Source organism: Talpa europaea, assembly GCF_964194135.1.
Source record: "Talpa europaea genome assembly, chromosome: 5".
Lineage (NCBI taxonomy): Eukaryota > Metazoa > Chordata > Mammalia > Eulipotyphla > Talpidae > Talpa > Talpa europaea.
Window position 1 is genome coordinate 95,633,504 of NC_140071.1, and position 27,750 is coordinate 95,661,253.

At 37.7% G+C, this 27,750-nt stretch overlaps 1 protein-coding gene across 2 annotated transcripts in view; it reads left to right on the forward strand.

The window, feature by feature from the left end:
* PRKG2 (protein kinase cGMP-dependent 2) overlaps nt 1–21,427 on the forward strand; it is a gene marked incomplete at both ends in the record, with an annotated part of 88,901 nt that extends 67,474 nt beyond the window's left edge. For both annotated transcript variants that reach the window (XM_084233486.1, XM_084233485.1), the window contains 5 exons: nt 2,236–2,399; nt 5,590–5,712; nt 6,612–6,674; nt 20,630–20,696; nt 21,332–21,427. In XM_084233486.1, the coding sequence (XP_084089612.1) occupies nt 2,236–2,399; nt 5,590–5,712; nt 6,612–6,674; nt 20,630–20,696; nt 21,332–21,427 (513 nt within the window). The remainder of the gene's footprint in view (nt 1–2,235; nt 2,400–5,589; nt 5,713–6,611; nt 6,675–20,629; nt 20,697–21,331) is intronic.
* Between the last annotated feature and the right edge of the window lie 6,323 nt (nt 21,428–27,750).

Below are 27,750 nucleotides of genomic sequence, written 5' to 3' on the forward strand. Positions count from 1 at the left end.
TTCTGATGCCTGAATACACGAGAATTAATCAGAACAAACTAGATAAAAGAAAGTGTTAAGTTTTCAAATTTCTTAAAATCATAGTATTATTATTGCCATCCCTTTGGACAACATGCAAATAGCACAAAAGACAAAACCAGCTGTTCAAATTAAAATTTCCCATTTTCAGAGCTAGAAAACTTCTGTTAAACATTTAGTGAACTGCTAGTCAATCCAAAAAGGAAAATCTAAATGCAATTAAAAAATGACTTGAAAGGCCAATATAAAATAACAAAATATAGTACTTCCATATATGTGTACAAACAGATATACTTATAAGCATTGCTTTCTTAACTCTTACTAAGTTCAGCCTTTATAAAATAAGCTGGGATTTTCATGTTGGTTCTTTCTCTGAGGGATAAGTACATACGCTAATCTCAGCTGGCTATAGATTTTAATTTCACAATATCCCCAGCTATCTCTTAGATATAATCTTTGTGAGTCATTCTGTATAGATTGGAAAAAAAAAAAACAACAACCTATAACAGCCTATTTCCAAATTCGGTTGTTTAAATTCCTTTTTTCTAATAAGAAAATCCTGGAAGTTATATGATAAATACTAAAACTAATTTATAAAAAATTGAATTTCTAGGAGATTTATTTAAAATAAAACAAAAATTGTAAATGCTAATATTTGAAAAAATGAGGATATTATAGTTCATTGGCATACTTTTTTAAGTGAGGGTCAATTTTGATATGTTAACCTTATTTACTTAGTTTTTAAGTCAAGATTACTGCCATATTATTGAGATCATCCATGCATGATGAAGCTATTAAAATGTACAAGTTCAAGCTCAGGTATAATCTGGGCTGTTTACTTAGGGGAGGCAGAGGTGGTTTTATTAAAATAATATCTGGATTTGGAGATGAAAAGTAGGTGCTAAATAACCCCTGTGGAAAGAAACCAACTATTTGTTTTGCAAGGCAGGGTTTCAGTTATATACACTGCCTCGATTCAGTGAGTGGCTCTTCTGTTGCTCCAGCCTCCTTTGCTGTCTCTATTCTGTTCACAGAATTCATTGAATTGTGGTTCTGGGAAGTGGAGATCCTATTGTGAAGACAGATGAGGCTCACGGTGATTCATTACCCTGGCCTCAGTCAGGGCTGAACTCACATGTCTCCTTCTAATGACATTTTCCCCAAAAGTCTTCTCCCTGAAATATTCCCATAGTATATGTACTTTGGTCGTCTGAGTTTGTATTTTGAGTACTAGTCTACTCTGTCATGTATCTTATGATATATTAATCAGGTAAATATTTTCTGTATGCTCAGCTTCCCCATGTGAACTCTGTCTGTAAGCCTAGCACAGTGCCTGACTGATAGTGGGTGCTAACTATATCTGTTAAGAATAAATAAGTTAATGCAGATAATACCCACCTTTCTCCTCCCTGAGAGGAACTGAAAATATGTACAGCTCAGCCAAAGTTGAGATGGGATTATTCTGGCTTTTCTTTGGACTGTCAAAATATAGAGACATTGTGCATAGTACTTGTATTTTTTTTAAAGGATTTTATTTATTTTTAGGTAGAACTGGGGTGTAGGCCAGAGGCGCGGGGGTGAGAGGATTCACCAGGGACAGAGTGGGGAACAGCACAGGCATGTGCTGAAACATGCTGCTAAAGGGAGCAGCGGGCAAAACAGGAGTGGTCTGCTGGGCTATGTGGGTTAGCTCCCTGGCCAGGGATTCAACTCAGGCTGTGGCGGTGGGGTGGTAGTGCTGAGACTTAACCCCTAAGCAACCAGGGAGGCCCATGTGCATAGTACTTTTTAAAGACTATATAGAATTTTAAACCTTCCGTCTTCACAACACTGGTCCATTTCCCAAACTCTCAGTTCTGCTATTAATTTTTCTTTTGTGCATATAGGTCCACCTTTTCCCTTTTTTCTCCTCTTCTTAGTGTATACCACCATTGACTTGAAAATTATGTTTATCCTACTTTCCCTGAACTCGACATTGTTTTAATGGTCCCCTCTTACTAAACCATTCCTTTTGTCTTCTTGGGGGTGTGGATTAGAGGTATATGCACAAAACTTTCTCTAGTGTAACTAGATTTATATCTGACCCTGGAAGGAATAAATTTTAGAGTTAGTGTGTACGTGTGTGTGTAAGGGAAGAATGGAGGTTTAGAAAAAGATTGGGGAAGTAAGGAGGTGAGAAGTCTGATTTCTGAGAATTTTGGTGACATTCTTTTCCAGGTTGACTTTGGATTTGCCAAGAAAATAGGATCTGGACAGAAAACATGGACATTCTGTGGAACTCCAGAGTATGTAGCTCCTGAAGTCATTCTCAACAAAGGACATGACTTCAGTGTGGATTTTTGGTCCCTGGGAATTCTAGTGTATGAGCTCCTCACTGGGAAGTAAGTACCTTCAAGTTATGACCAACTTCTTGGTCAGAGAAGAACAAAAATAATTTACTAATGAAAAGAAATATATCATTTAAGAGTTTGCCATTTTGGAAAATGGATTTCAGTATCATGCAGCATGCTTGGTAGTTTATAACATGGAGGAAAGATCAGGAAGGGGGAGAAAAGTAGCACAGAATTGCTGAGGTTTACCTAAAATGGCATGGCATGTTATTATAGATAATATACTAAATTTGTGAAGGATTTGATAATCCAGAATAAGATTAAAGAAAGGCATTGAAGTTGTAGGCTATTTTATTGCTTTTTCTTGTGTATGTTTTATAATTGAGAAAATGGTTATCATAATTCAATTAAACTCATTGATCAATTAAACTAAATTTAGCCATGCTCATCCACCTTCTCAATAAATCATTAATCAGAAATGCTAAGAGAAAGCAACATTGCTGGATTGGAATTTTAATCCCTTTGTCAACAGTTTTTCTAGAGTTGTTAATGAATAATAGCAGGGATTTTAGCAGTTAAAATTGAATTGTCATTACTGAAGAAATTAAAGAGCTAAATTATTGGGCCCAAGACCTCAAGTTCTTAACACATGCATGCACTTATGTGTGCACACACCATTTATATTCACAAACATACATGTGTAAGCTATATATAGTATTACCTCATGCTTATAATGTACTTTATAGTTTGCAAAGCACTTATATGTGTATTATCTAGTTTAGTTTTCTCAAATTTGTGTGGACATTAAAGCAAGAATATTATTATTTTGGGATTTCAATTTTATAGGTTAGGGAACCAGGACAGACAGCTATGTACCTAAGATCAGGGATTTGAATCCAGGTCTTCTGAATCTAAATATGGTACCTTTCCATTATGTGAGTCATGAAATATAGCACATGAACATATTGAGGATTCATACCAATTTTCTTTCCAATTTAACATTTCCATTTCTCATTCACTGATGTGATCACCCTTATAAATCCTTTTAACTAAATATTCTCACTTTTAAATTCAGGGAGCATTTGCACATGGAATAGCATCAGAAATACTGAACTAAGCCTATTTGTGGGGATACAAGTCTCAACACATACTTCACAAAAAAGAGTTTCATAGAATCTTCTTGAACTTTTTACATTATAAGTGTCATTGTTAGATTACTTGTGTCCACATATTACTTATTTGTGGCATGCATTGGGCAAACTGATATAAAAGATTATTTTGCTTTCTACAATCAATTTCAAACATTCATTGTTTAAGATTTTGAAGGAAAGAAGAGAAAAATTTGCATAAAGTTATTCAGAGGAAAAGTTGCTTAAGGGAGACAGGAATTTCTATTTTTTCATTTGTTTCTTTATTCCTAGAATACTTGTTAGCTGCAATTCTAAGAGATACATGATGGTTCCTGTAGATCAATGGAGAATATATCTCATTCTTCATCAGCTGGAATAATTATTACAGGATTCAGGAAATAAATTGAAGGATTAAGGAATGAGGTGGGAGGGTGACCTTATAACTTGGAAACATTAAGATGTTCTTGAACTGCCATAAAGAAGGTGGTAAATTGTTTTTGAAGATTTTCAAAGTATAACAGGAGAAAAAATTATTTTTAATCCCTAAACTCTAAAGAGAAAGGAAATAAATGAAAATGGAAAGAACCAAAAAAACAAAGCCAAAACAACTCGCAGCACAATTGTAAATTATAAATGAGTTGAAAATATAAGCAGTGTTTCTAGCTTCTTATCTCATTTTCTTTGACTTCAATGACTTCTCTTTCATTTCTTTTTTTACACTTGGGACTCCTTTTCATTTTCCATTACTGGATCTTCACCCTGAACTTTCAAACTTTGGACCATTTCAGTCCTTGATTTCATTTCTGTCTCTTCCTGGGTCATCTCATCAAGTTCTGTGGCCATAAATCCAGTCTGGTGATCCCTCAGAATCATACTTTCAGCATTAATCACCTTCTCAAAGGCCTCAGTCTCATGTTCAAGGGTCTCCTTACCAACTCTACCTGGATATTCCAAACATATTTTTGATTCCCTTCTCCATAACCGTTGCTGTACCTCTGCTCCCCAGCCTGAAACCCTGCTCCAGTCTTTCTTCTCTTAGTTAGTAGTAGCTACATGCTCTAAGTCAAAGACTTAAGCATCCTTGGTTTCTCCCACATACCATATTCACATGATTGACAAATCCTGTTGACTTTACTATCTGAACAGATTCAGAATCCTACCACATATCACCACCTTCACTACAGCTGTAAATGTCTTCATTCCCCACCACTGGCGCCATCCTATAGTCCACACAGTAAAATAAAGTTTACTCTTGCTGCTGTCAATTAGATCATCCGACGAAGAATATATCCCTGTGTCCCTAGCAGAGCCTACCAGAGCAAAGTGACTGTTGCCCTCATTCCTACCTGCCCCTTCCTGCTAATTCTTCCACTAAGTGTGCTGCCCTCCTTACTGTTCCAAGATTAACCATGCCCACTCCTGACTCATGATACTTGGACTTGCTGTCTTGTGCTCCTCTGACCGTAGATTACAGTGTGGCTCATTCACTCCTTCATTTATGCCGCTGCTCAATTAACAGCTCCTGAGAGAGGCTTTTCCTATCCATTCTGTCTAAAATAATCACCTTGGGCCTACCTGGTGGTGCAAGGGGTTAAGCTACCTGGTGTGAGCTGTCCACAGCCACTAGTTTGATCCGCAGCCAGGGAGATACCCACATGTCGCAGCAGACCTCTCCACATGACTCACCCACTGCTCCCCTCAACAGTGTATTTCAGTCAATCCACCTGTTCTGTTCCCCTCTCTCTCTGGTGGATCCTCTCACCCCCCACACCTCTGGCCTGCACCCCAGTTCTTGTATGCATAAATAAATAAATCTTTAAAAAATAAATAAAATAAAATAATCAACTCTCTCTTCTCCTCACCTCCTCCCCTCTTCTCCTGTCTTCCTCATTTATTTTTCCTTCTTGTAATTCTAACCACCTAACATTACCTGTATGTGTATGTGTACAATTTCTTAGGTGATAGGAAATTAATGAGATGATTTTCTAGCACATATCTAAATTTGTTATGAAAAAACTAACGAGAGAGGATGGCAGGAGGGGGAAAGATAAAATGACTGTCATGAATGTGTCCCATCATGGTCTTTCTGTTCTGTTTTGGTTTTTCTCTAGTCCACCCTTTTCTGGGATCGACCAAATGATGACTTACAATTTGATTCTCAAAGGAATTGAAAAAATGGATTTTCCCAGAAAAATAACAAAACGACCTGAGGATTTGATTCGGAGGCTTTGCAAGTGAGTGATAATTAGATACCCCTGTTCTCGGGAAAGTGTGAAAGCTTCTAATTTCTCTTTCTACCCATTTTAAATTGCGTTTGTTTATTTTTTATACTGTTCTGTGGAACTAAATTATATTTAAAAATCACTTTCTCTTTTGCAGTCTATGCTCAGAGTTTGAGTTATTCAAACTCCTGATTCATACTACGGAAACATAGTACCTACTTATTGTTTAAAAGAAATGCAGATTTTCCAGGTTATCTCTGGAAATTTGTCTCTTGTAGAACAAAATAGAGCCACAAACTTTTTCTTACAAAATGGAGTTATTATAATCCTATTATTTTGAGAGAAAATCAGTGGTGATAAAAGTTACATATGTCTTCTTTTAATTTCCATTTTTTATAAAAAGTACTCCTCTGGCCTTATTTTAAATTACTCCACATTTCTAATTACCAATAAAAATAATTTACTGGAGAACAGAAGACTTACAGAATTTTTGTTTATGCCTCATCTTGCTGGCTTTTTTTATTTTGCACACTTGACTTTTTAAAAAGCTTTAAAATTTAGTGTATTTAGGATGTGTTACCTAGCCTTGGGTTGCCTGCAGAAATTTTTGAATGGTTTTATAAAACTTTCTCTGGTTTTCTCCATGGAATTAGTAATTACGTTATTTTAAGCATTTATTTATCACTCATTTAAAACGTGGGACATATATACATATATGTAATATCTATTCCTAACTCCAATTTGACTGGCTCTGCCGAGAGGGACATGTATTTTCCCTATACTCAGATGTTTGGTCTATGAATTTTGTTGAATAAATGAATTAAGAAATGTTAAATTCTATTTTAAAATTTTTTCAATCAAAATTACAATTTTTAAATAAATTATTTATAAATTTATATTTACTATTTTAGGCAAAATCCAACAGAAAGGTTGGGAAATCTGAAGAATGGAATCAATGACATTAAGAAACACAGGTACGTAGTTATTTCCTTGCCCAGAAAAATACAGAAATTTATAGAAAAATGTGGTAATCTTGAAGTTTCATTCAATGGGCCTTTTCTTTTTTGTTGCTTTTTTTTCTTTTTATTTAAAAATTTTAAATTTTATTTTCATTTTTGTTCATTTACTTCTAGTGTTTCATTTTTAATATGTGTTTTACCACGTGTAGTTACATTAATTAATTTGAAGGTGAGTTCTTAAATGTTATAAATTCATATAAAAATGACAAAGTTATAAAATAAGTCACAAAATCACTTCTTCAAGTTATAGCAACTTAGCCTTTTTCCACTGCTATTGTTGTTATGATTATTATTTTGTCAACATGGATTCATAAGGGAATTAAAGATCTAATTTTGACATTTTATTTGTAATTAAAATAGAATATAGTCATTGTCAATATTCAAGAGAATGTATCAGCTAAATCTACTGTTAAATATTATTCTATTTCATTTTTAATTAAGATTATATTTTAAATATAGTTTTCCCTTGGTTAGCTCAACAAAGTTGGAAGTTTCATTTTCTGTTTCACTTTTTGGGTAAAGTACACTGATTAACACAAACTCCCAATACTGTTTTATGCAATTGCAGTAATCTTAACATGTACCATTTCATTTCTATGAACTAAAACTAGCATTGAGAAGTGTCAATAACATCCATAAGATAACCTTTATAATTTGATTATATATGTGAAAGTTCAAGCTTAGCTTTCAAGATTTAAAAAAGTAACCGTATTTCTAGCTAAATCCTGCTATCCTGAAGATACTAATTTTAATTAAGTTTCAGAGATATAAAATGTAACCTGTTGATAGTATCAAGAAATACATTTGCAAATTCCATTATAAAAAACCTTTGAACACACTGATGTGTTCACTTTCAGAATTGAAAATACTTCTCTGAATATTTTTACTAAAGAATTAGTGGAACTGTTTTCTCAGGTAAAGAATCTCTGGAGTGTTAACTTCTACAAAGCAGGAAGGTTTCATATATGCCTTAAGCCAAATGCATATAATCACAGCATGAATTTATCTGGGGTATCCATATTATGATACATATATAATTCAGTTAGCTCTGGAGGGGAAAGGTGAAGGACCTCCCTCTAGGGATAATTCTGGAGATAGGGACATAAAGTGGACAGGACCTGGACTGAAGTACTCCTGCTAGACATCCATCTGCAGGGAGGGGAATTGCCACTTCTTAGGATGAGGATCCCCGTGGCTCTCACTGATTGTTGGATAAGAATTCAGGATTATGCGCATGTAGTCCATAAGTACCTCAATTTGCCTCAATTTCAGTGCCTATATTTACATCAATTTTCAGAGACATGTTATCAGGACCAACTTAATATTTGGAGGGGCCTTTCGGTACAGCCATGCTTATTGTCTGTCCTTGACTTTTGCATGTCTGTTTATAACTATCTTCATAAATGAGTGGCTGCTTTTTAATTAATAACTTAAGACACTTATCTCAATTGCCCCTAGCTTCCCATCAGTCGGGGGTCGTTAACTCTGTCAATGTATATAACATCTGAGTCAGTCAGAATCATTACAATATCAATATGTATGATGGGCAAATAAACAATGTGAAAATAAAGGAAGAGATGCTACTAAATAGAAATGTTATTGTGTTTTCTTACCAGTAGTGGTACAACTTCCAAAAAAAAAATTCCCAAGCTGCAAATCCTGGTCTATCCATGAACAATTTTTTTAAAATGATTTATTTATTTATGCATACAAGAGCTGGGGTATAGGCCACAGATGCGGGGGGTGAGAGGATTCATGAGAGACAGAGTGGGGAACAGAACAGGCAGACTGAAATACACTGCTGAGGGGGAGCAGTGGGCGAGACAGGAGAGGTCTGCTGCGCCATGTGGGTAGCTCCCCAGCCGGGGATCAAACTCATACTGCAGAGGCTACGGACAGCTTTACAGGCTGCATCTTAACCCCTTGAGCCACCAGGGAGGCCCTCCATGAACATTCTTAGAATAAAGACATGTATTTAAAATCCCAAATTCATATTGTGCTCTGCTTTTAGGGTATATTATAGAGGCTGGGAGGGAAGAAAAGAGACAAACACATCTGTGGATTTTTATAAAGATAAAAATACTCATCCCTTTTATTATACTTTGGTATCTTTCAGATTGCCTTCAGTGTTAAGCTCAATATTTTTCTGAGATTCCAATTTATCTTTTTCTTACATGCTGTTTTCACAAGTTCTTTTCTCATTATGAAATGACACAGAAACACGTGATTCATATTGAACAAACGAATGTCTGTCTCATTGATTAAAGTCATTCTTGCAATGTAGTTTCTTCCTTTCATTAAGAGAAGCTTCTTCATGGATTGCTTGGGAGTAGTTGGGAAATAGAAGTGATATAATTGTTAACGGACTCCAATTTTATCTTTTATTTCTTATTTACCTGAGGCTCATTTAAATGTAGCTGTCAAATTGTGATTGGATGCACATGCAAATTGATGCTAAAGGATTTTCTCACCTCAGCAGTAATGAAGAATTTTGAATCTCCTTCCCCGTAGGGATTAATTTGCCCACTCATCTTAACAGACAAAATGTTCTTTTCCACACAACTGTGGAGACAAAGTGCAGTGTGGAGAGTAGAATTTACTAAGATGCACCAAATTTATAAAGTGTTTTTCTGGTGAGTTTAGAGAATGCAAAAACATGATTTCATCCTATCTTTATAGTTCTTCTTTTGATAAAAAGCTGGAGTGAGGGAAGAGTCCCTGAGAAATAGATCTCTCTGCTTTCAATAGGGGTATTCTAAGATCTTCTACAAGTCTTCAAGGTACATAGCTTCCTATCCACTCTATTCTTGAAATTAAAAAAAAAAATCCTTTCTAAAATTTGACAGATTGCCCTCCTCTATTTTAAAGTAAAAAAAATTATATTTTTTCTTAGAGAACTATTCAGTTTAACTTTGTATTTAAATGTAATTAAGCTTGGCATATTGTTAAATGTTCACTCAGTCTATGTTGTCATTTTTTCCTAAAAATAGAGTTCATTCCTTCCCTATTTATGAGCTAACTTATAAATTAGGCACCAATCATGTCTCTGAGTACCTATCTGAAAGAGGGATAATACATTTTTTTATGGTACAATTAAGTCTTCCTTGCTAGATAGTGGAATAATTTACTTCAAGTATCTTCATGTTACCTTTTATATTTCTAGTCTCTAAAATTACTTTCAAGAGTTCCTACAAATCTTCTAAAAATGAAGAAGCAATTTATGTGCCATTGCCACTAATATTTCTTTGGTGATATTTTTCACACTAAAGTGCATCCTGGCACTTTTGCATTACTTAAAATGTGGTTAGTGTCAAAAGGCCAAGTGTTAAGTGAATAACCACTCATGCTAAGTAAATATTGTCATAAGTCAAATTGTAACAACTACTCAGCAAGAAATGCATAGACTGCTTGCTTTAATAGCATAACAGTAATGGTTTTTATTAATATTTACGTAGTATCAGCTGGTAGAGAGCATTATGAAATGTATTTGGTGACTAAAGAAAAGAAACCACAGAAATGTGTACTTCAAAATCCCTAAAAATGGAGCCTTAGTCTCTGCATAAAAGATAATAGGTGGGTCAAGGAGAGGACTTCAGTTATTTTGTAGTGGGAACAGGGAAGGTCAAACAACTGGAATGGCTGGCTGACTCTCACTCATTGACAAGAGTCTTAGCAGCTAAGACCAAAATGGTGCTTTACTGGAGCCTTCCTCTCTGTTTTCAGGAATGTTTTTTTTTTTTTCCTTTATTCTTTTTTCTTTTTCATTCTTTCTTTTTTTTTTAAGATTTATTTATTTAGTTATACAAGATCCGGGGTACAGGCCAGATGTGTGGGAGGGTGAGAGGATTCACCAGAGACAGAGCGGGGAACAGGACAGGCAGACTGACAAAATACACTGCTGAGGGGAGCAGCAGGAGTGACAGGAGAGGTCTGCTGTGCCATGTGGGGACCCTCGCTGCTGACCAGGATGGAACCGGCGCTGCAGAGGCTGCGGACAGCTTCCCAGTGCAGTGCTCAACTGCCTGCACCACCAGGGGAGGCCCAGAAATGTTTTTTTCTTGCTAAGCATAGACTTTGAATGGGAAATGCAGTCCTTAGTGGAACCAACATCAACTCTAGAGTGAAAGTGATTGAGAAGGTAAAAAAGTAAAACTTCTGGTATAACTGACAGGACAATCAGCCTCCTAATAGCTCCCTAACTCAGTATCCACCCCCACCCCGTCCCATTCCAACCTGCCATGGTTATTCTCTATATAACAGCAAGAATTGTTCTTGAAAACATAACGTAGGTTGCAGGATTTATTTAGAACTTTCTAATGGCTTCCTACTGGGTTTCTTACTGAATTACACAAGGCCCTACATGACCTGGCATCTGGTCATTTCTCAGACATCATTTTTTCCCCACATTGACCATGTGTCAACTTGTTTTTATCATTTCCTTCCATTTAGAAGACCTGTGCTACAGATCTTCCTCTGGCTTCCCCTTTCTGTTCATTTTAGCTCTAATTCAAATATCCCTTCTTCAGATACCACCCTAGGCAACCTATAGAAGATATTTGCACATCACATGTCCAACAAGCAGTTGTACACATTTTCATGTATACAAATATCTCATACAACTCAAAACAACAACAAAAATAGCAGCACAATCAAAAACTGGGCAAAAGACCTATATAGACACTTCTCCAAAGAAGACATCCTGATGGTCTACAGGTATATGCATAAATGTTCATTGTCACTTATTAGAAGGGAAATGTAAATCAAAACCATAATGAGACATCACCTCACTTCTGTGTAAATGACTAATATCAAAAAGATGGTAACCCACAAATGTCGGTGAGGATATAGAGAAAAGGAACACTCATCCACTATTGGTAGAAATGTAATTTGATGGAGAATCTATAGAAAAATGCTATTTAGAGTCCTCAAACAAAAGTGGAAATACCCTATGCTACCAGCAATATCACTTCTAAGTATTTACCCAAAGAATATGAAAACTAATGTGCAAAGATGTGTATTTATGCACTCCTATGTTCATAATAGCACTATTCACAATAGAAAATTGTGGGACCTACCTAAATGCCCATCAGCAGATGACCAGATAAACAAATTGTGGGATATATACTCAATGGAATAGTACTCACCTGTTAAAAAAGATAAAATGGTACCTTTTGGGACAAAATGGATGAAGGTGAGTATGCTAAGTGAAATAAGTCAGAAAAATGAAAGACAGCTATCATTTGGTTTTGCTCATTTGTGGAATATAAGTAGCCAAAGAAAATCTACTGGCGGAGGCGGAGCAACATGGCGGCGAAGAGACACTGCGAGTAAGATCTCCCATTAAAAAAAGTTAATAGGGAGGAAAAGCGGCAGGTCCCAGTGAGAACTGGGACACGGAAGATAAACGGGTGACTCCAGCAAACTACCCGAAGAAGAAAGTGGCCATAAAAGAGGACTAGAAGGGAGGGAAGCGCAGAACCCTGCTCCCCTCCCCCGCCCACAGAGGCGGCACTCTCCGACCCCCCAGAGAGGAGGAAAACAACAAACCAAAACGCCCAACAAGAACAAACGACGCAGCAAGCGGGACTGGGAGTGGAAAGGAACTATTGCAGCCACCACACCCCGTGAACGGGAGCTGAGGCGAACCCTGCAGGATTCGCCGCAGCGGTGAGTGAACGGCTCCGGGCGCCATTAGAGAAGAACAAAGACCCCGGGAGACGCTCACACAGCCCGGGCTGCCGGTAAGCTTGCTCGCTTGAAAAGCAAGTGCAGACCGGGATTGTGGCTGCCCAGGTCCCCGCGCCTGCGACCTAGGCTTGCGGGGAGACGACCTAGGCTTGCGGGGAGACGCGCGGAGGTCCTCACTGAGGTGAAGGTCCCTCCCTGAGTAAGCAGGAACCAGGTGCCCAGGCACGGGAGCAGTGCAAAAGGCGCCATTCCCGCGCCACTGAACTGGGCTACAGCCTGCGTCCTGGAACTGAGGGCTTTGAACTGAGACCCAGGGCACGAAAATTCGGGGCGTGGGTTCTCCACGACGGTGGGGCACAAGGCAGACACAGCACCCCAAAGCTGTTGAGGTGTACCCTACCATTCCCGCTCTGTTCCCTGTCCCACGGGGTGGGGGGAGGCGAAAAACAGCCCCCCAAGGACAATAGGAGAGATCTCTGGCGCCACCTAGCGACCAGGAAAAAAAAAGTCACTAACACCCCATAGAACAGGAAATTTCTTAAGACTGCTTGAAAAGGGCAGAAGGCTTCTAGAGGACCCAGTGGCCAGCCGGGAAGTTAGCCCACGCCAGGCCCCTTCCGACCAGCAGTCTGAGCCCACAGAGGGAGCAGGCACCCACGTCCGGGGCAGACCGGGTGCGCAGAAGAGTGTGCCTGAAACCGGAGGCGCAGGGACTGCATCCCGCTTCGCCATTTGAGAACAGGGACATTTCTTCAGTAAAAACTGCCTAAAACCAGCAGAAAGCTCCCCCAGAAGACAGAGATGGCTCTTGGAAGAGCCAGAGGGGAGCGGAGAAGTTCACCCAAGATGCCAGTCAGTCCGAGCAACACAGTGTCCCAACGCATACGACAAATTAGAAAACAGACAGTAGGGAGTAGAAGAACCACACGCAACCTAACAACTCCTCAGGAAAGAAGCACACCACAAAAAGAAAACCACTCCCCAGATTGCAACGACAGCAACTTGGAAGAACTTCTGAGCCTTCCAGAAAGAGAATTTAAAATTGCCATGATTAAAAAAGTGATAGATCAGAAGAAGGAAATTGAGTCCCTAAAGAGGGAAAACAATGGTCAGAAGAATGAAATTGAGTCCCTAAAGAGGGAAGTAAAAGAAATGCAGGAGATCAAAGAATTTATGGAGGAACTAAAGAACTCCGGGAAAAGCAAGGAAAGCAGAATAGATGAAATGGAAGAACGAATAAGTTCTCTTGAAGACACAGAAATAAAAAGAACCAACACAGAAAAGGAAAGAGAAGTACGAAGGAAAAAGAATGAAGAAAGACTTTGGGAACTATCTGACTCCAGAGGAAAGGAAATATAAGAGTTATAGGAATTCCAGAAGGAGAGGAGAGAGATGTAGGAACAGAGAAAATATTCATGGATATAATTGAAGAGAACTTCCCAAACACGAAGAAGGAGCTGAAAATTGATACACAAGAAGCAAGAAGAACACCAAACTTCCACGACGAAAGGAAAAACACAGCAAGACACATAATAGTAAAGCTCCCAGGAATCCAGGACAAGGAAAAAATAATGAAGCTGACAAGAGGGAAGAAACAGATAACATTCAAAGGAAAACCAATCAGGCTGACATCAGACTTCTCTGAAGAAACACTACGGGCAAGGAGAGAGTGGAGGGACATAGTCAACAGACTCCAAGAAAACAGATGCCAACCAAGAATACTCTATCCCGCAAAGCTCTCTTTCCTCCATGAAGAAAGAATATGGACCTTCCCAGACAAAGAGAAACTCCGGAATTTCATTACGAATAAACCCCCACTCCAAAAAATACTACAAGGAATCCTAAAACCAGAACCTCAGAGGGACGAATAACAACGAAAGAAGACCAAAAAAAAAAAAGTTATTAAAAGAAATAAAATCAAAGGAAAGACAAACATAATGGCAAATACAGATGCTAACATATCAATATTAACTCTAAATGTAAATGGACTAAACTCTTCAATAAAAAGACACAGATTTGCAGCCTGGATTAAGAAACAAAACCCAACCTTTTGCTGTCTCCAGGAAACACATTTAGCTACAAAAGATAAAAATAGGCTCAAAGTCAAAGGATGGAAAACAATCCTACAAGCAAATGGACCAAAAAAGAAAGCAGGAACAGCTATACTTATATCAGATAAAACAGACTTCAAACTCAAAAAAATAAAAAGAGACCCCAATGGTCACTACATTATGATTAAGGGGACAATACTTCAAGAAGAAATAACACTCATTAACATATACTCACCAAACGAAAGAGCACCAAAATATATCAGACAACTATTGTCCTCTCTGAAAACAGACATCAGAGAAAACACATACGTAGTGGGAGACTTCAACACACCACTATCAACAATGGATAGATCAACAAGACAAAAAATAAGTAAAGAAACTAAAGCTCTAAATAAGGACCTAGAGCATTTGGGCTTAACAGACATCTATAGAACACTAAACCCAAAAAAAATCAGAGTACACATTTTTCTCAAGCGCACACGGATCATTCTCCAGGATCGATCACATACTGGGGCACAAGAAAAACATCAACAGATACACCAAGATTGAAATCATACCAACCATCTTTTCTGACCATGAAGGCATCAAACTAGAAATAAATCATAAAAAAAAGGCAAGGAACTATCCTACCTCATGGAGATTAAAAGCCACACTACTGGAAGACCACTGGGCTAACGAGGAGATCAAAGAAGAAATTAAAAAATTCTTTGAATTGAATGACAAGGAGGACACCAATATCCTAAATGTATGGGATGCAGCAAAAGCAGTAATAAGAGGAAAATATATAGCAATAGAAGCTCACATCAAAAAACAAGAAAGAACTCAAAGAAACAACCTAATCTCGAAGCTCAAAGATCTAGAAAAAGAACAACAAAAAAACCCCAAAACCAGTAGAAGAAAAGAAATAATAAAAACCAACGCAGAAATAAATGAAATTGAAACTAAAAAAACAATCCAAAAGATCAATGAAACCAAGAGCTGGTTCTTTGAAAAAAATCAATAAAATAGACAAACCCCTAGCCAGGCTCACAAAGGAAAAAAGGGAGAAAGCACAAATACAGAGGATCATAAATGAAAGAGGAGAAATCACAACGGACACAGCAGAAATCAAAAGAATAATCAGTAACTACTATGAACAGTTATATGGAAACAAGTTCAACAATCTAGAGGAGATGGACAAATTCCTACAACTCTACAATCACCCAAAGCTAGATAAAGAAGAAATAGAACACCTAAACAGACCAATTACAAGCAACAAAATTGAAATGGTAATCAAAAACCTCCCCAAAAACAAAAGCCCAGGACCTGATGGATTTACAAATGAATTCTACCAAACATTCAGAGATGAATTAGTGCCTATCCTTCACAAACTCTTCCAAAAAATTGAGAAGGAAGGGACAATACCAAACACGTTCTATGAAGCCAATATTACACTAATACCAAAACCGAATAAGGACAACACAAAAAAGGAAAACTATAGGCCAATCTCCCTAATGAACACTGATGCAAAAATCCTCAATAAAATTTTAGCTATCAGAATCCAACAATGTATCCATAAGATAATTCACCACGACCAAGTTGGATTCATTCCTGGGGCACAAGGATGGTTTAACATCCGAAAATCAATCAACGTTATCCAACACATCAACAAAAAGAAATATAAAAACCATATGATAATATCAATAGATGCTGAGAAAGCTTTCGACAAAGTGCAACACCCATTCATGATAAAAGCCCTTGAAATTCTTGGGATACAAGGAACATACCTCAACATCATAAAGGCCATCTATGACAAGCCAACAGCCAGTATCATTCTCAATGGTGAAAAGCTGAAAGCAATTCCATTAAGATCTGGAACAAGGCAGGGAGGTCCACTCTCACCACTGCTTTTCAATATAATACTGGAAGTCCTAGCCAGAGCAATAAGACAAGAGAAAGACATCCAAGGAATCCAAATAGGAAAAGAAGAAGTCAAACTATCACTATTTGCAGATGATATGATAATATACATAGAGAACTCCAAAATCTCCACAGAAAAACTAATTCAACTCATCAATCAATTCAGTAAAGTGGCAGGATACAAAATCAACACGCAAAAGTCAGTAGCCTTCCTATACACAAACAATAAATCTGAAGAAGAAGAAATCAAAAAAACCACCCCTTTTATTATCGAAACAAAAAAAATCAAATATTTGGGAATAAATCTAACAAAAGAGGTAAAGGACCTATACAAAGAAAACTATAAAGCACTGTTAAAAGAAATAGAAGAAGACACAAAGAAATGGAAAGACATCCCCTGCTCATGGATTGGAAGAATAAACATTATTAAAATGGCCATCCTACCAAAAGCAATATACAGATTCAATACTATTCCAATCAAAATCTCAATGGCATTCTTCAAAGAAATAGAACAATTATTGATGAAATTCATATGGAATCACCAAAAACCCCGAATAGCCAAAGCTCTACTGAAAAAAAAAAAGAAGGAAATGGAGGCATCACACGCCCAGACTTCAAACTATACTACAAAGCCATAATCATCAAAACTGTATGGTATTGGAACAAGCACAGATATACAGACCAATGGAATCGAATAGAAAATCCAGAAATAAACCCACAGATTTATGGTCAACTAATCTTTGACAAAGGAGCAAAGACTATGCATTGGAGCAAAGAAAGTTTGTTCAATAAATGGTGCTGGGAAAACTGGGTCGCTACATGCAAAAGAATGAAGCTTGACCACTACCTCACACCATACACAAAAATCAACTCAAAATGGATTAAAGAACTAGACATAAGACCTGAAACCATAAAATACATAGAAGGAAAATAGGCGAAACACTACGGGATTTGCACATCAAAGACATCTTTACAGACATATCACCCAAAGCAGTGATAGTGAAGACAAAGATAAACAGCTGGGACTACATCAAATTAAAGAGCTTCTGCACAGCAAAAGAGTCAATAACAAAAACAAAGAGAAACCCCACCAACTGGGAGAACATTTTTGCACCCAACACTAATGATAAAGGACTGATCACAAAAATCTGCAAAGAGCTGATGAGACTCAGCAACAACAAAGAAAATAATCCAGTCAAAAAATGGGCAGAAGAGCTAAAAAGAGACTTCTCTGAAGAGGAAATGCAAATGGCCAACAGACATGAAAAAATGTTCAACATCACTTGTAATCAGGGAAATGCAAATCAAAACTACCATGAGATACCATCTCACACCAGTGAGAATGGCACATATTAAAAAAACTAGCAACAACAAATATTGGCGAGGGTGTGGAGAAAAAGGAACTCTTCTGCACTGTTGGTGGGAGTGCAAACTGGTCCAACCACTATGGAGAGCTGTGTGGAGATTTCTGGACCTACTAAACATAGAGCTTCCATATGATCAAGCAATTCCACTCCTAGATATTTACCCAAAGGACACAGAAACATCAATTCCAAAGAGCACCTGCACCCCTATGTTTATAGCAGCACTGTTTACAATAGCTAAACTTTGGAAACAGCCCAAATGCCCAAAAATAGATGACTGGATCAAGAAGATGTGGTACATATATACCATGGAATATTACTCAGCATTCAAAAAAGATAAACACATGCAATTTGCAGCAACATGGATGGCGCTGGAAGGGATCATGCTCAGCGAAATAAGCCAAAAAGAAAAAGAAAAATACCGGATGGTCTCACTCATAGCAGGAAACTAGAAAACTTAAATAAGGGACCAGGACAATGAATATAAGAAAGTGAAAATCAAAATCAACAAAAAACTATGAACCAGAGACACTTTTTGGGGGGTGGGGGGCGGGAGGGGAAGGATTGGGGTCAGAATGGGGCGTTTGAATTTGTATGGGGGAATATAAAAATAAAATTTAATATTAAAAAAAATAAAAAAGAAAATCTACTGGCAAAATGCAACAAAAATAATTCTTAGACTCTGGAAAATACTCTGTTTACTAAAGGGGATTGGAAGAAGGGGCTGTGGGAAGACAGGAAGGGAGAAGTGAGTGGCTGTGGGAAGACAGGAGGGGAAAGGTGAGGGAAGTCAATAGGATACTTGCATTAGAGTTTTGGTGGTGGGTGAGTGAAGCATATGTGCATATGGAGGTATGAAGTTGTACTCCCCAGATTTATACAGTTATCTAAATGATTGGAAGGTCAATAAAGTATAAGAAAAAAAAAATGAATTTGACTTTGGAAAAAGACCCAAAGTTGTTCAGGGAACAAATGATGGAGAAGTCTGGGAAAAGAACAACCTAGCCAGAAGCTCTGAGTAAAAAGGTAGGAGCACCCCTTGCTTGTTGGCATAATGGTGAGGAGGTACATGAACAAGAGAGGGGAAAGGAGAAAAGCAGCAGTAAATGATGGTTGAAGGGCATTGGAAAAGGTGATTTTGTATCGTTCTAGGTTATTATAAAGATATGGTAAAGACTGATTTTTACACGGTGTGCAATGGGAAGCTTTGGGCAGTTTTGTACAAAGCATGATGTGACCTGATTTCATTTTTTTTTTTAATTTATTATTTATTTTTATTTTTTATTTTTTAGATTTATTTATTTATTTATACAAGAACCAGGGTACAGGCCAGATGTGCGGGAGGGTGAGAGGATTCACCAGAGACAGAGTGGAGAACAGAACAGGCAGACTGACGAAATACACTGCTGAGGGGAACAGCGGGCACGACAGGAGAGGTCTACCATGCCATGTGGGATCGAACTGGCACTGCAGAAGCTACGGACAGCTTCACAGCGCAGTGCTCAACCGCCTGTACCAACAGGGGAGGCCCCCAATTTCATTTTTAAATGACCTCTTCTGCTGCTCATTTGTTTGCCACAGACAAAAAGAAGGGCTATTTAGCTTAGCTAGTTACGATAATAATACAGGCCAGGGATAACAGTGACTCCACTCATGTTGGTAGGATGAATGTGTTGAGAATTTGTCAGATTTGGCATACGTACATATTTTGAAGTTAATACTGACAAAGTTTACTTCTGAACTCAGCAAAGTGTTAGTGAGAGAAGGTATAATGGTTTGAGCAACTGCAGAATCAAGGCAAGTTTTTTGGGAAATTTGGAGCTCCAATTTGGACCTGATAATGCGCTAGATATACAGTTGGGAGATGATGCCTAGCAGTTGCAGATATTAGCCATAAAGGAATGGAAAGTCTTGGCTAGAAATAGAAATTTTAGAGTAATCGACATATAAATGCTATTATAAGTCACAAAAATGAATGAGATTACTCAGGAAGTGAAAGTAGTAGATAAAATAAGAGGTCTGAGAACTGAGCCTTGGAACACACCTACCTATATAGAAATAGTAGTGAAGAAAAATAGGAAAAAAGTCAGGATAATAATGTGTCCAGAAAGCCAAGTGAAGAGAGGGTGAGTGATGAGCAAATGTTTCTAGATTTAAAAAAAAAAAAAAACTGAAAATTGAGGTGATCAGGAGAAAATGGATAGATATGGTGATTAGATAATGCTTTCAAGGATTTGTTTTCCAATTGGAGGAGAGAAACAGTGAGAATTGGCAGGCAGATCAGGTCAAAGCTGGGTATCCTGTTGTTTGAAGAAGTAAAATGTTTCTATACTGATGGAAATGATCAGAAACAAAGAGGTTGATGAATCAGGAGAAGGGAAATTTGAAGGAACAAGTCTTTGAAAATAGAAATCAAATACACAGAATCAAATACACAGTGGCCATAGCTAGACTTAAAGGCAATCAATTCACAGTACAAGAGAGAAGGGAACACAAAGATGTGAGTAGGCAGGTAGATAGGACAATTGAAGTTTGTGGAAATGCTCTCTCTGTGTCTCTGTGTCTTTGTCTCTTTCTATTGCTTCATTTTTCTCAGTGCAATAAGAAGCCAGATCATCATTTGAGAGTGAGGATGGGGAGAAAGTTCTGGAAGTTTAAGGAGAGAGAACAAAATGTGAATCAGGAGTCTAATGTGTGGCAATGAGAGGAGTCCCAAGGAAGTCTGGAATGATTGCTGGGCAGGATGTGCTGTGAAATAGACAGCTGGCATGGTGAGCGTTTCCTTGGGCCACTTGTGACTATGCTGTTGTAGGCAGGGAGCAGGCAACACCATGGATTGACAGATGCCTTGACATGTGAATTGTTTATCAAACAAGTAATATTCCACTGTACTTTTCTCTTTTCTTAGGTGGTTAAATGCTTTTAACTGGGAGGGGTTGAAAGCACGAAACCTTCCATCACCTTTACAAAGAGAGGTATGGCATCTGCTATAGTATTGTCTTGATTTTTTTGCAGATACTTGTTTTGGTATACCAATTTTAGAGGTAAGTGTATTCAACAGATTTCAATTTTTGAGTAGTTTTCAAAGATTAAGTTAAAACATCACAGTAATTATGATTATTGGGACTAAATAATATTACCTATTTGATGGGAATTAGCTCAACTCTCAGGAACCAATCAAAGTCCCCAAAAGTTAATGTTAGTCAAGCTGACAAATAGCTCTAGAATTATAATATGAATCATATATGATTCAAATTTAAAATTTTCTAGTTGCCACATTTAAAAAAGTGAAAAACAGGTTAAAATTAATTTTGCTTGTCATACTATATCCAAATATCATCACTTCTCTGTCAACATAAAATAGTAATGAGATGTTCCATTTTTTCTCTATTCTTTCAGAAATTCCAAGTCAGTAAAGTGCATCTCAGTTCAAACTAGTCACATTTCAAATGCTCCATCAACATGTTACACAGCTGTGACTCTGATAATTTTGGTCATCTTCTTCTTATATGTGACTTTCAAGTGGTTCCAGTATAAATTCAACATTCAGATGTAGAAGGCATTACTCAGATGCAAATACTCACCTTTGGTTTTATCCTTTCTCTATTAGCTCAATGGACCCACAGATCATAGCTACTTTGACAAGTATCCCCCTGAGAAGGGGGTGCCTCCCGATGAACTTTCAGGCTGGGATAAAGACTTCTGACTGAAGAGAAGATGTTTTTACTGCCTCGATACTACAGAAGAGGACTATGAGGACCTATAATCCAACACTTAATATTTCTCTCTTTGGATTGTTATACTGTCTTTTTGGAATAACATCAGAGAAAAGTAATCCCTACCCATGAGGTGGGGGTAGACAGTAGTGGATATGGAGAAGGTTCTGAATTACGGCATCTCACTTAGAGTCTGTGAATTATTCATGTATTCCATTCTTTGTTTGCTTAAATATTGAAGGTTATCCTAGTCGCTCCACAGTCAGAACCATTTTTGTTGAAGGGACATTTTGTTTTCTCTGCAATCTTTTGCTCCATACCTCTCATGTCCATCTCCTTTGAATCCTAGTGACAAAGTCATGCAAATAGAAGAAAGAACAAAGAGTGACCCTGCTGTTAACTCCACGTAAGCATTATGGTATCTTAAAGTGGTGTTTTTGCAGACATCTTGGTAGTCAATAGGAACTCTTGACTTTCATCTGCCTTCATCTTAGAAATATATCAATATGCTTCTAACCAGTCTAGGGAAAAGTAAGTTTGAGTATTAGTGATACCACTTCTTAAATTATATGAGTTAATTAATCCAACCAGGAAATTATATTCTATTAGGGAACTTAGAAAAAATTAATAGAGCAAAAGATATTTTTCATTCTCCTCTGCCCAGCTCTCATACCTTAGAGTCCTTTTAAAAGCCTCATTGAAGGTATTCTAAAGTGTGGTTCAGTGATAGGGCCTTTGGAATGATTTTATCTTGTATACAATGTGTTTTCACAAAGTGGAAATATGCAACATTAATAATTGTGGATGTTTTTCTTTCCCATTAAATATGGAGGAGAATCAATTCTAATAGGTAAGGTTGCTGACCCTGAAACTCTGAGATGTTTTAGCCAATTCCATGATTGTTGCTATTAATAAATCAAGAGTACAGAATAATCACCGTTAATTTTTAATGAAAATCCCATTGTCAAATGTTGATGTACCATCATAACTGCTGCATTAACAACTCTTTTTAAAGACATTTGAGTCATGGATGTGTTTATAATTTTAGATTGTTAAAATTCTTTAGATAGTTAAGGCACTGGAGAAGGGATGAGGCTTTAGGATATGTAGCATCTGCCTCCTCCTGTCACTTCCTTGCAGTCCAGATAATGAAGAGAGTAGTTTCAATAGCACTGGATGCCAGTTCCCAAGAACTTTAAGTGAATGTTTATGTGTCAACCATGGTCATCCCCTACCGTCTATTTCCAAATGGATGAGAAGCAGACTTTCCGTGCAGCCTTTTGATTTTGCAATGGAAAGAAGCACACATCAAAATTTATGCATTATTTAAGCTTTTGGTTATATTTTCATATGCTAATGTTCTATGGGAAAGTCACTCTCTACCCACAGTCTTGCCCATGTTTTCAGCTTGCCGAAAAAGACAGCTATATGCTTTCTGAGGCATTAAACCAGAAAAGTGAGGTCCAGCCCAAGAAAGTGCATCCTTAACAAATTGCATTTCCACCTTTAGAATCTTTTGCTGAACCAAAGAATTTTTGTTTTCTGGAGTTGTATTTTTAAAGATTATGTATTGTATATAGAATAACCATTTTTTAATAGGATTGACATACCTGCTTAATGAATTTCTAAGATTTTTAAAAGATTTTTATTTGCATTTAGTTTCTATGCACTGTATGTTTTTTCATGTATATATTTTAAAATTACCCACCTATAAATGTAGGAAATTTGTGGATTGGGTGGATATTAGAACTGTACAGTTATAATAACAATGTTATTCTCAAAGGAGATCAATAGTTGTATTTCAAGAAAGACCTACATATATATATATAAATAAAAAACAAAATACTACAGGTTTATTTTGCCTGTGTTTGGCTGTATCAATATGTAATCTCCACATGTGATTTTGGAGAGGGGAACTTCCTTTCAGCTTCATAAAGACGAAGAAATGAAAGACTGAACCATCATGTAATTCCAATTCCACTATTTCCTGACTGGGTGATCTTGGGAAAATGACTTTAACTTCTTTTAGTATTAGCTTTCTCACATGTTGAAAAAGACATAGTAAAGTAACACCTACTATAGAGGCCTCTTTAAGGGCCCCTAAAATTAGATATCTGGAGAGCCTCTCCCTGATATCTATATAATAGTCAATGTTGCATAGATGAGAGCTACTGTTACTATCTCCCTTTAGAACTAAAGTTGTATTAATAGCAATTTAATACTGAATCTTATATATCATTTGTGTCTATATTCATAATTGTGTCATTAAATAAATCCAGTATCTTTCTTTTCTTTTAAGTCATAAAGTAAAAATGTTAACCAAACATTCATGCATAAGGTGAGGAGTTTATCCTCAACAAAATGAGTGCTTCATCAGAAACTCACCTATATTTATGAATTTTAACACTTTTATGAATTAAGGATGTATGATATATTTATTTTTATGAAGGGTCTATATGTATATATAAACACACACAAGAAAGCATTCCCTCTCTCAATTTTTTTGAAGATTCTGAGATTATCTGTTAGTTTGTCTATGAAGGTTTGGTTAAATCATTAGTGAAAATATATGGACCCATATATTTTTGGAAGACTTAAATACTGTTTCAATTTTCTTGTTTGTGATTGGTGTGCCAGTTTTCCTATTTCTTCCTGATTCAGTCTCAGAGGGTTGTGATTTCCAAGAATTAGTCCATTTCATCTAGTTATTCAGTTTACTAGCATCTAGATGTTCATAGTTTCTTATGGCTCCCTATATTTCTGAAATGTCTATTTAACTTCTCTTTTATTTCTGATTCTATTTATGAGATTCTTTCCCTCTTTTTCCCTTAGTGAGTTTAGCTAGAAGTTTGTCTGGGTAGTTTTTTCAAATAACTACCTTTTTTTTTTTTCTTTTAAGATTTCTTTATTTATGCATACAAGAGCTGGAGTATATGCCAGAGATGCGGGGGGTGAGAGGATTCACGAGAGAAAGAGTGGGGAACAGAACAGGCAGATGGACTGAAATACACTGCTGAGGGGAGCAGCGGATGAGATAGGAAAGGTCTGCTGCGCCATGTGGGTTGCTCCCTGGCTGGCCAGGGATTGAACTCATGTTGCAGAGGCTGTGGATTGCTTCATAGTGCGGTGCTTAACCCCTTGTGCCATCAGGGAGGCCCTCAAATAACTACCTTTTGTGTCATTGATCCTTTGGACTCTCTTTTTGTATTTAATTAATTAATTAATTTTAAAGATTTATTTATTTACAAGAACTGGGGTATAGGTCAGAGGTGCGGGAGGGTGAGAGGATTCACCAGAGACAAGGTGGGGAGCAGAACAGGCAGGCTGACTGAAATACACTGCTGAGAGAGCAACGGGAGAGGCAGGAGAGGTCTGCCGTGCCTTGTAGGTTTCTCCATGGCCGGCCAGGATCATACGCGCACTATTGAAGCTGCAGACAGCTTCACAGTGCGGTGCTCAACCACCTGCACCTCCAGGGAGGCCCTCTCTTTTTGTTTTTATTTCAATTATTTCTGCCCCAATTTTTATTACATCCTTGCTTCTAAGGGATTTTCTGTCATTATGATTTTGGTTTTGCTTGTTCTTTTTCTAGTGCCTTCAGGTGACAGAGGTTGTTCGAGTTCTTTTGTGTTTCTTGATTAGGGCCTGTTTTGATGCATAGTTTCCCTCTTAGTACTGCTAAAGTTCCACAGGTCCTGGGAGATCATGTTTTCATTTTGGTTCATCTCCAGGTATTTTAATATTTCTTCTTTCATTTTCTCCTTTATCCAGTGATCATTCAGCAGTATGCTGTTCAATCTCCATATATTAGTGGCTTTTACTGCTTTAGTTTTGTGGTTGGTTTCTATGTTGATACCATTAAAATCACTTAATGTGATTCCAGTCTTCATGAATTTATCGACACTTGTTTTGTGCACCAGCATGTGGTCTTGAGAAGAATGTGTGTTGAGCTTTTAGGGGGTGCAATGCCGAAGCCCACGTTGCCTCATTCTTTGTTTAAAGCCATTGTTTCCTTGTTTATTTTATGTTTGGTTGATCTGCCCATTGGTGAAAGTGGGATGTTGAAGTCTCTGGCCGCTGTTGTATTATTTCCAATGTATATTTTCAGATTCAGTGGTAATTGCCTTTTATATTTTTTGTGCTTGTTTGTTTGATGTATACCTGTGTATACAATTTGTTATGTATACATAACAAATTGATGTTATAGCTTTCTGATTTATTTTCCCTTAATTATATAGTATTCATCTCTGTCTCTTATTCCCCCTTTCAGCTGGAAATCCATTTTATTTGATATCAGTATGGCTGCCCCTGCCACTTCTGTGTCCCATTTTCATGTAGGGTTGTTTTCCAACCTTTTAGTTTGAATCTGTGCTTGTTTTTGGAGATCAGATGAGTCTCCTGGAATAAACAGAAAGTTGGAATTTTTTTTTTTCTGATCCAACAGGCCACTCTGTACCTTTTGATTGATGATTTCAGTTCATTAACGTTTCAGTTGATTATTGATTTATCAGGATTTGTTGTCATTATGTTATCTTTAGTTTTGTTTCTTCCTAATTTCTTGTCCATGGGTTTTTTTTTTTTTTTTTTTTTTTGTGGATTTCTTCTCTTTTAGAGAAGAGAGGCACTTTCAGTATTTCTTGTAGGGGTGGTCTAGTTTTGGCAAACATATTTTATTTGATGTGGCAGCAGAGGGGAGGAGCATGGACTCAAACAGTCACTTTTGAGAAAGTGCTGGGGCTAGACTATTTTGTGTTTGTAATATCACGGATGCCCCTCTTGTCTGGGATCTCTGACCTGAGACTGGGTAGTCTGTCACTTCTGTGTATTTAATGTGGTCAGTACCAGTCTTGAGGGGTTGGGGAGATGGAGTGTGGCCTATAGCACTTCTTCTGTTGTCTTCCTTGTTAGGGTCCCAGTCTGTGTGGCTTCTTCTTGATCAAGACTATGTGTTTCCACACCGTTTCTGTGTCTCTTCACCAGCCCCCTGCCTAAGTCAGCCGTCCTCCTGTCTGTGTGTCAGTGTCTCCAGACATTTCTCCCTACTCACCTCTTGTCCAGTGAAGCATGAATCTCTTCTCTGTCCCCTCTGGTACAGTCTGATTGTCGCTGAGATGCAAGAGGTACTTCAGTCTTGCCATCAGCCACAGAACTCACTGCAGTCTCCCTTTAGTCATCAACTGTTACATGTTGCTCTTGGGAGCCAATGAAGGAGGCTCCTCTATCACCATTTTGTTGACATCTCTCAACACATTCTCTTAGTTCTCAGGTGAATTCTTGTATGAAGTACAATAAAATATTTTGAGAAAGAAGCCACATTTATGTAATTTTTATTACAGTGACTTTGTTATTAATATTTTTTAATCTCTTACTGTGGCTAATTTATAAATTAAATTTTATCACAGGTAGGTACGAACAGGAAAAAGATAGTTTTCATAAGACTCAGAATTCATAACTATCTGTGGTTTAGGCATCACTGGGGATCATAGACAAGTGAGGACCACTGTACTTGAATTCAGAGAAGAAGATGGGAGACATAAGACAAATACAGATCCATAGAATTCTGAAATTCGATCTTATTACCATGTTTCTGCTTAGGACTCAGCCCTAGTCTCTATGAGTTTTTCTCCAGTGCTGTCAGCTCCAGCACCTTGGTTCTGGCTTCTAAGCAACCTTTCCTTTTCTATAAGATATACCTAGTATTTGCAATTGAATAGATTTCTTTCTTAAAAGAGATTTATTTTATTTATCCAAGAGCTTGGGTACAGACCAGAGGTGCAGGAGGGTGAGAGAATTCACCAGACAGAGCAGGGAACAGAACAGGTAGACTGGCTGAAAAACACTGCTGAGGGGAGCAGTGGGCGAGACAGGAGAGGTCTCCGCACTATGTAGGTATCTCCCTGGCTGGCCGGGAATCGAACCTGTGCTGCAGAGACTGCAGACAGCTTCACAGTGCTGAGCTCAACACACTGCACCACTGGGGAGGCCCTGAATAGATTTCTTGACCTGTTTCTTGCCTGTAAATATTTGGTATGTCAATTTGTCTGTCTCTGTCTTTTTATTCCAAGTTGACAAATTTCCTTTAAAAACTTTATAAGTTAATGGGCCTCCCCGGTGGCGCAGCGGTTGAGCGCTGGGTTGCGAAGCTGCCCGCGGCCTCGGCGGCGCCGGTTCGATCCCCGGCTGCTCCCCGGCCACCGGAGGAGGGTCCCACATGGTGCGCAGACCTCTCCTGCCGCCCGCTGCTCCCCTCAGCAGTGTACTTCGGTCCTTCTGCCTGTTCTGCTCCCCGCTCTGGCTCTGGTGAATTCTCTCA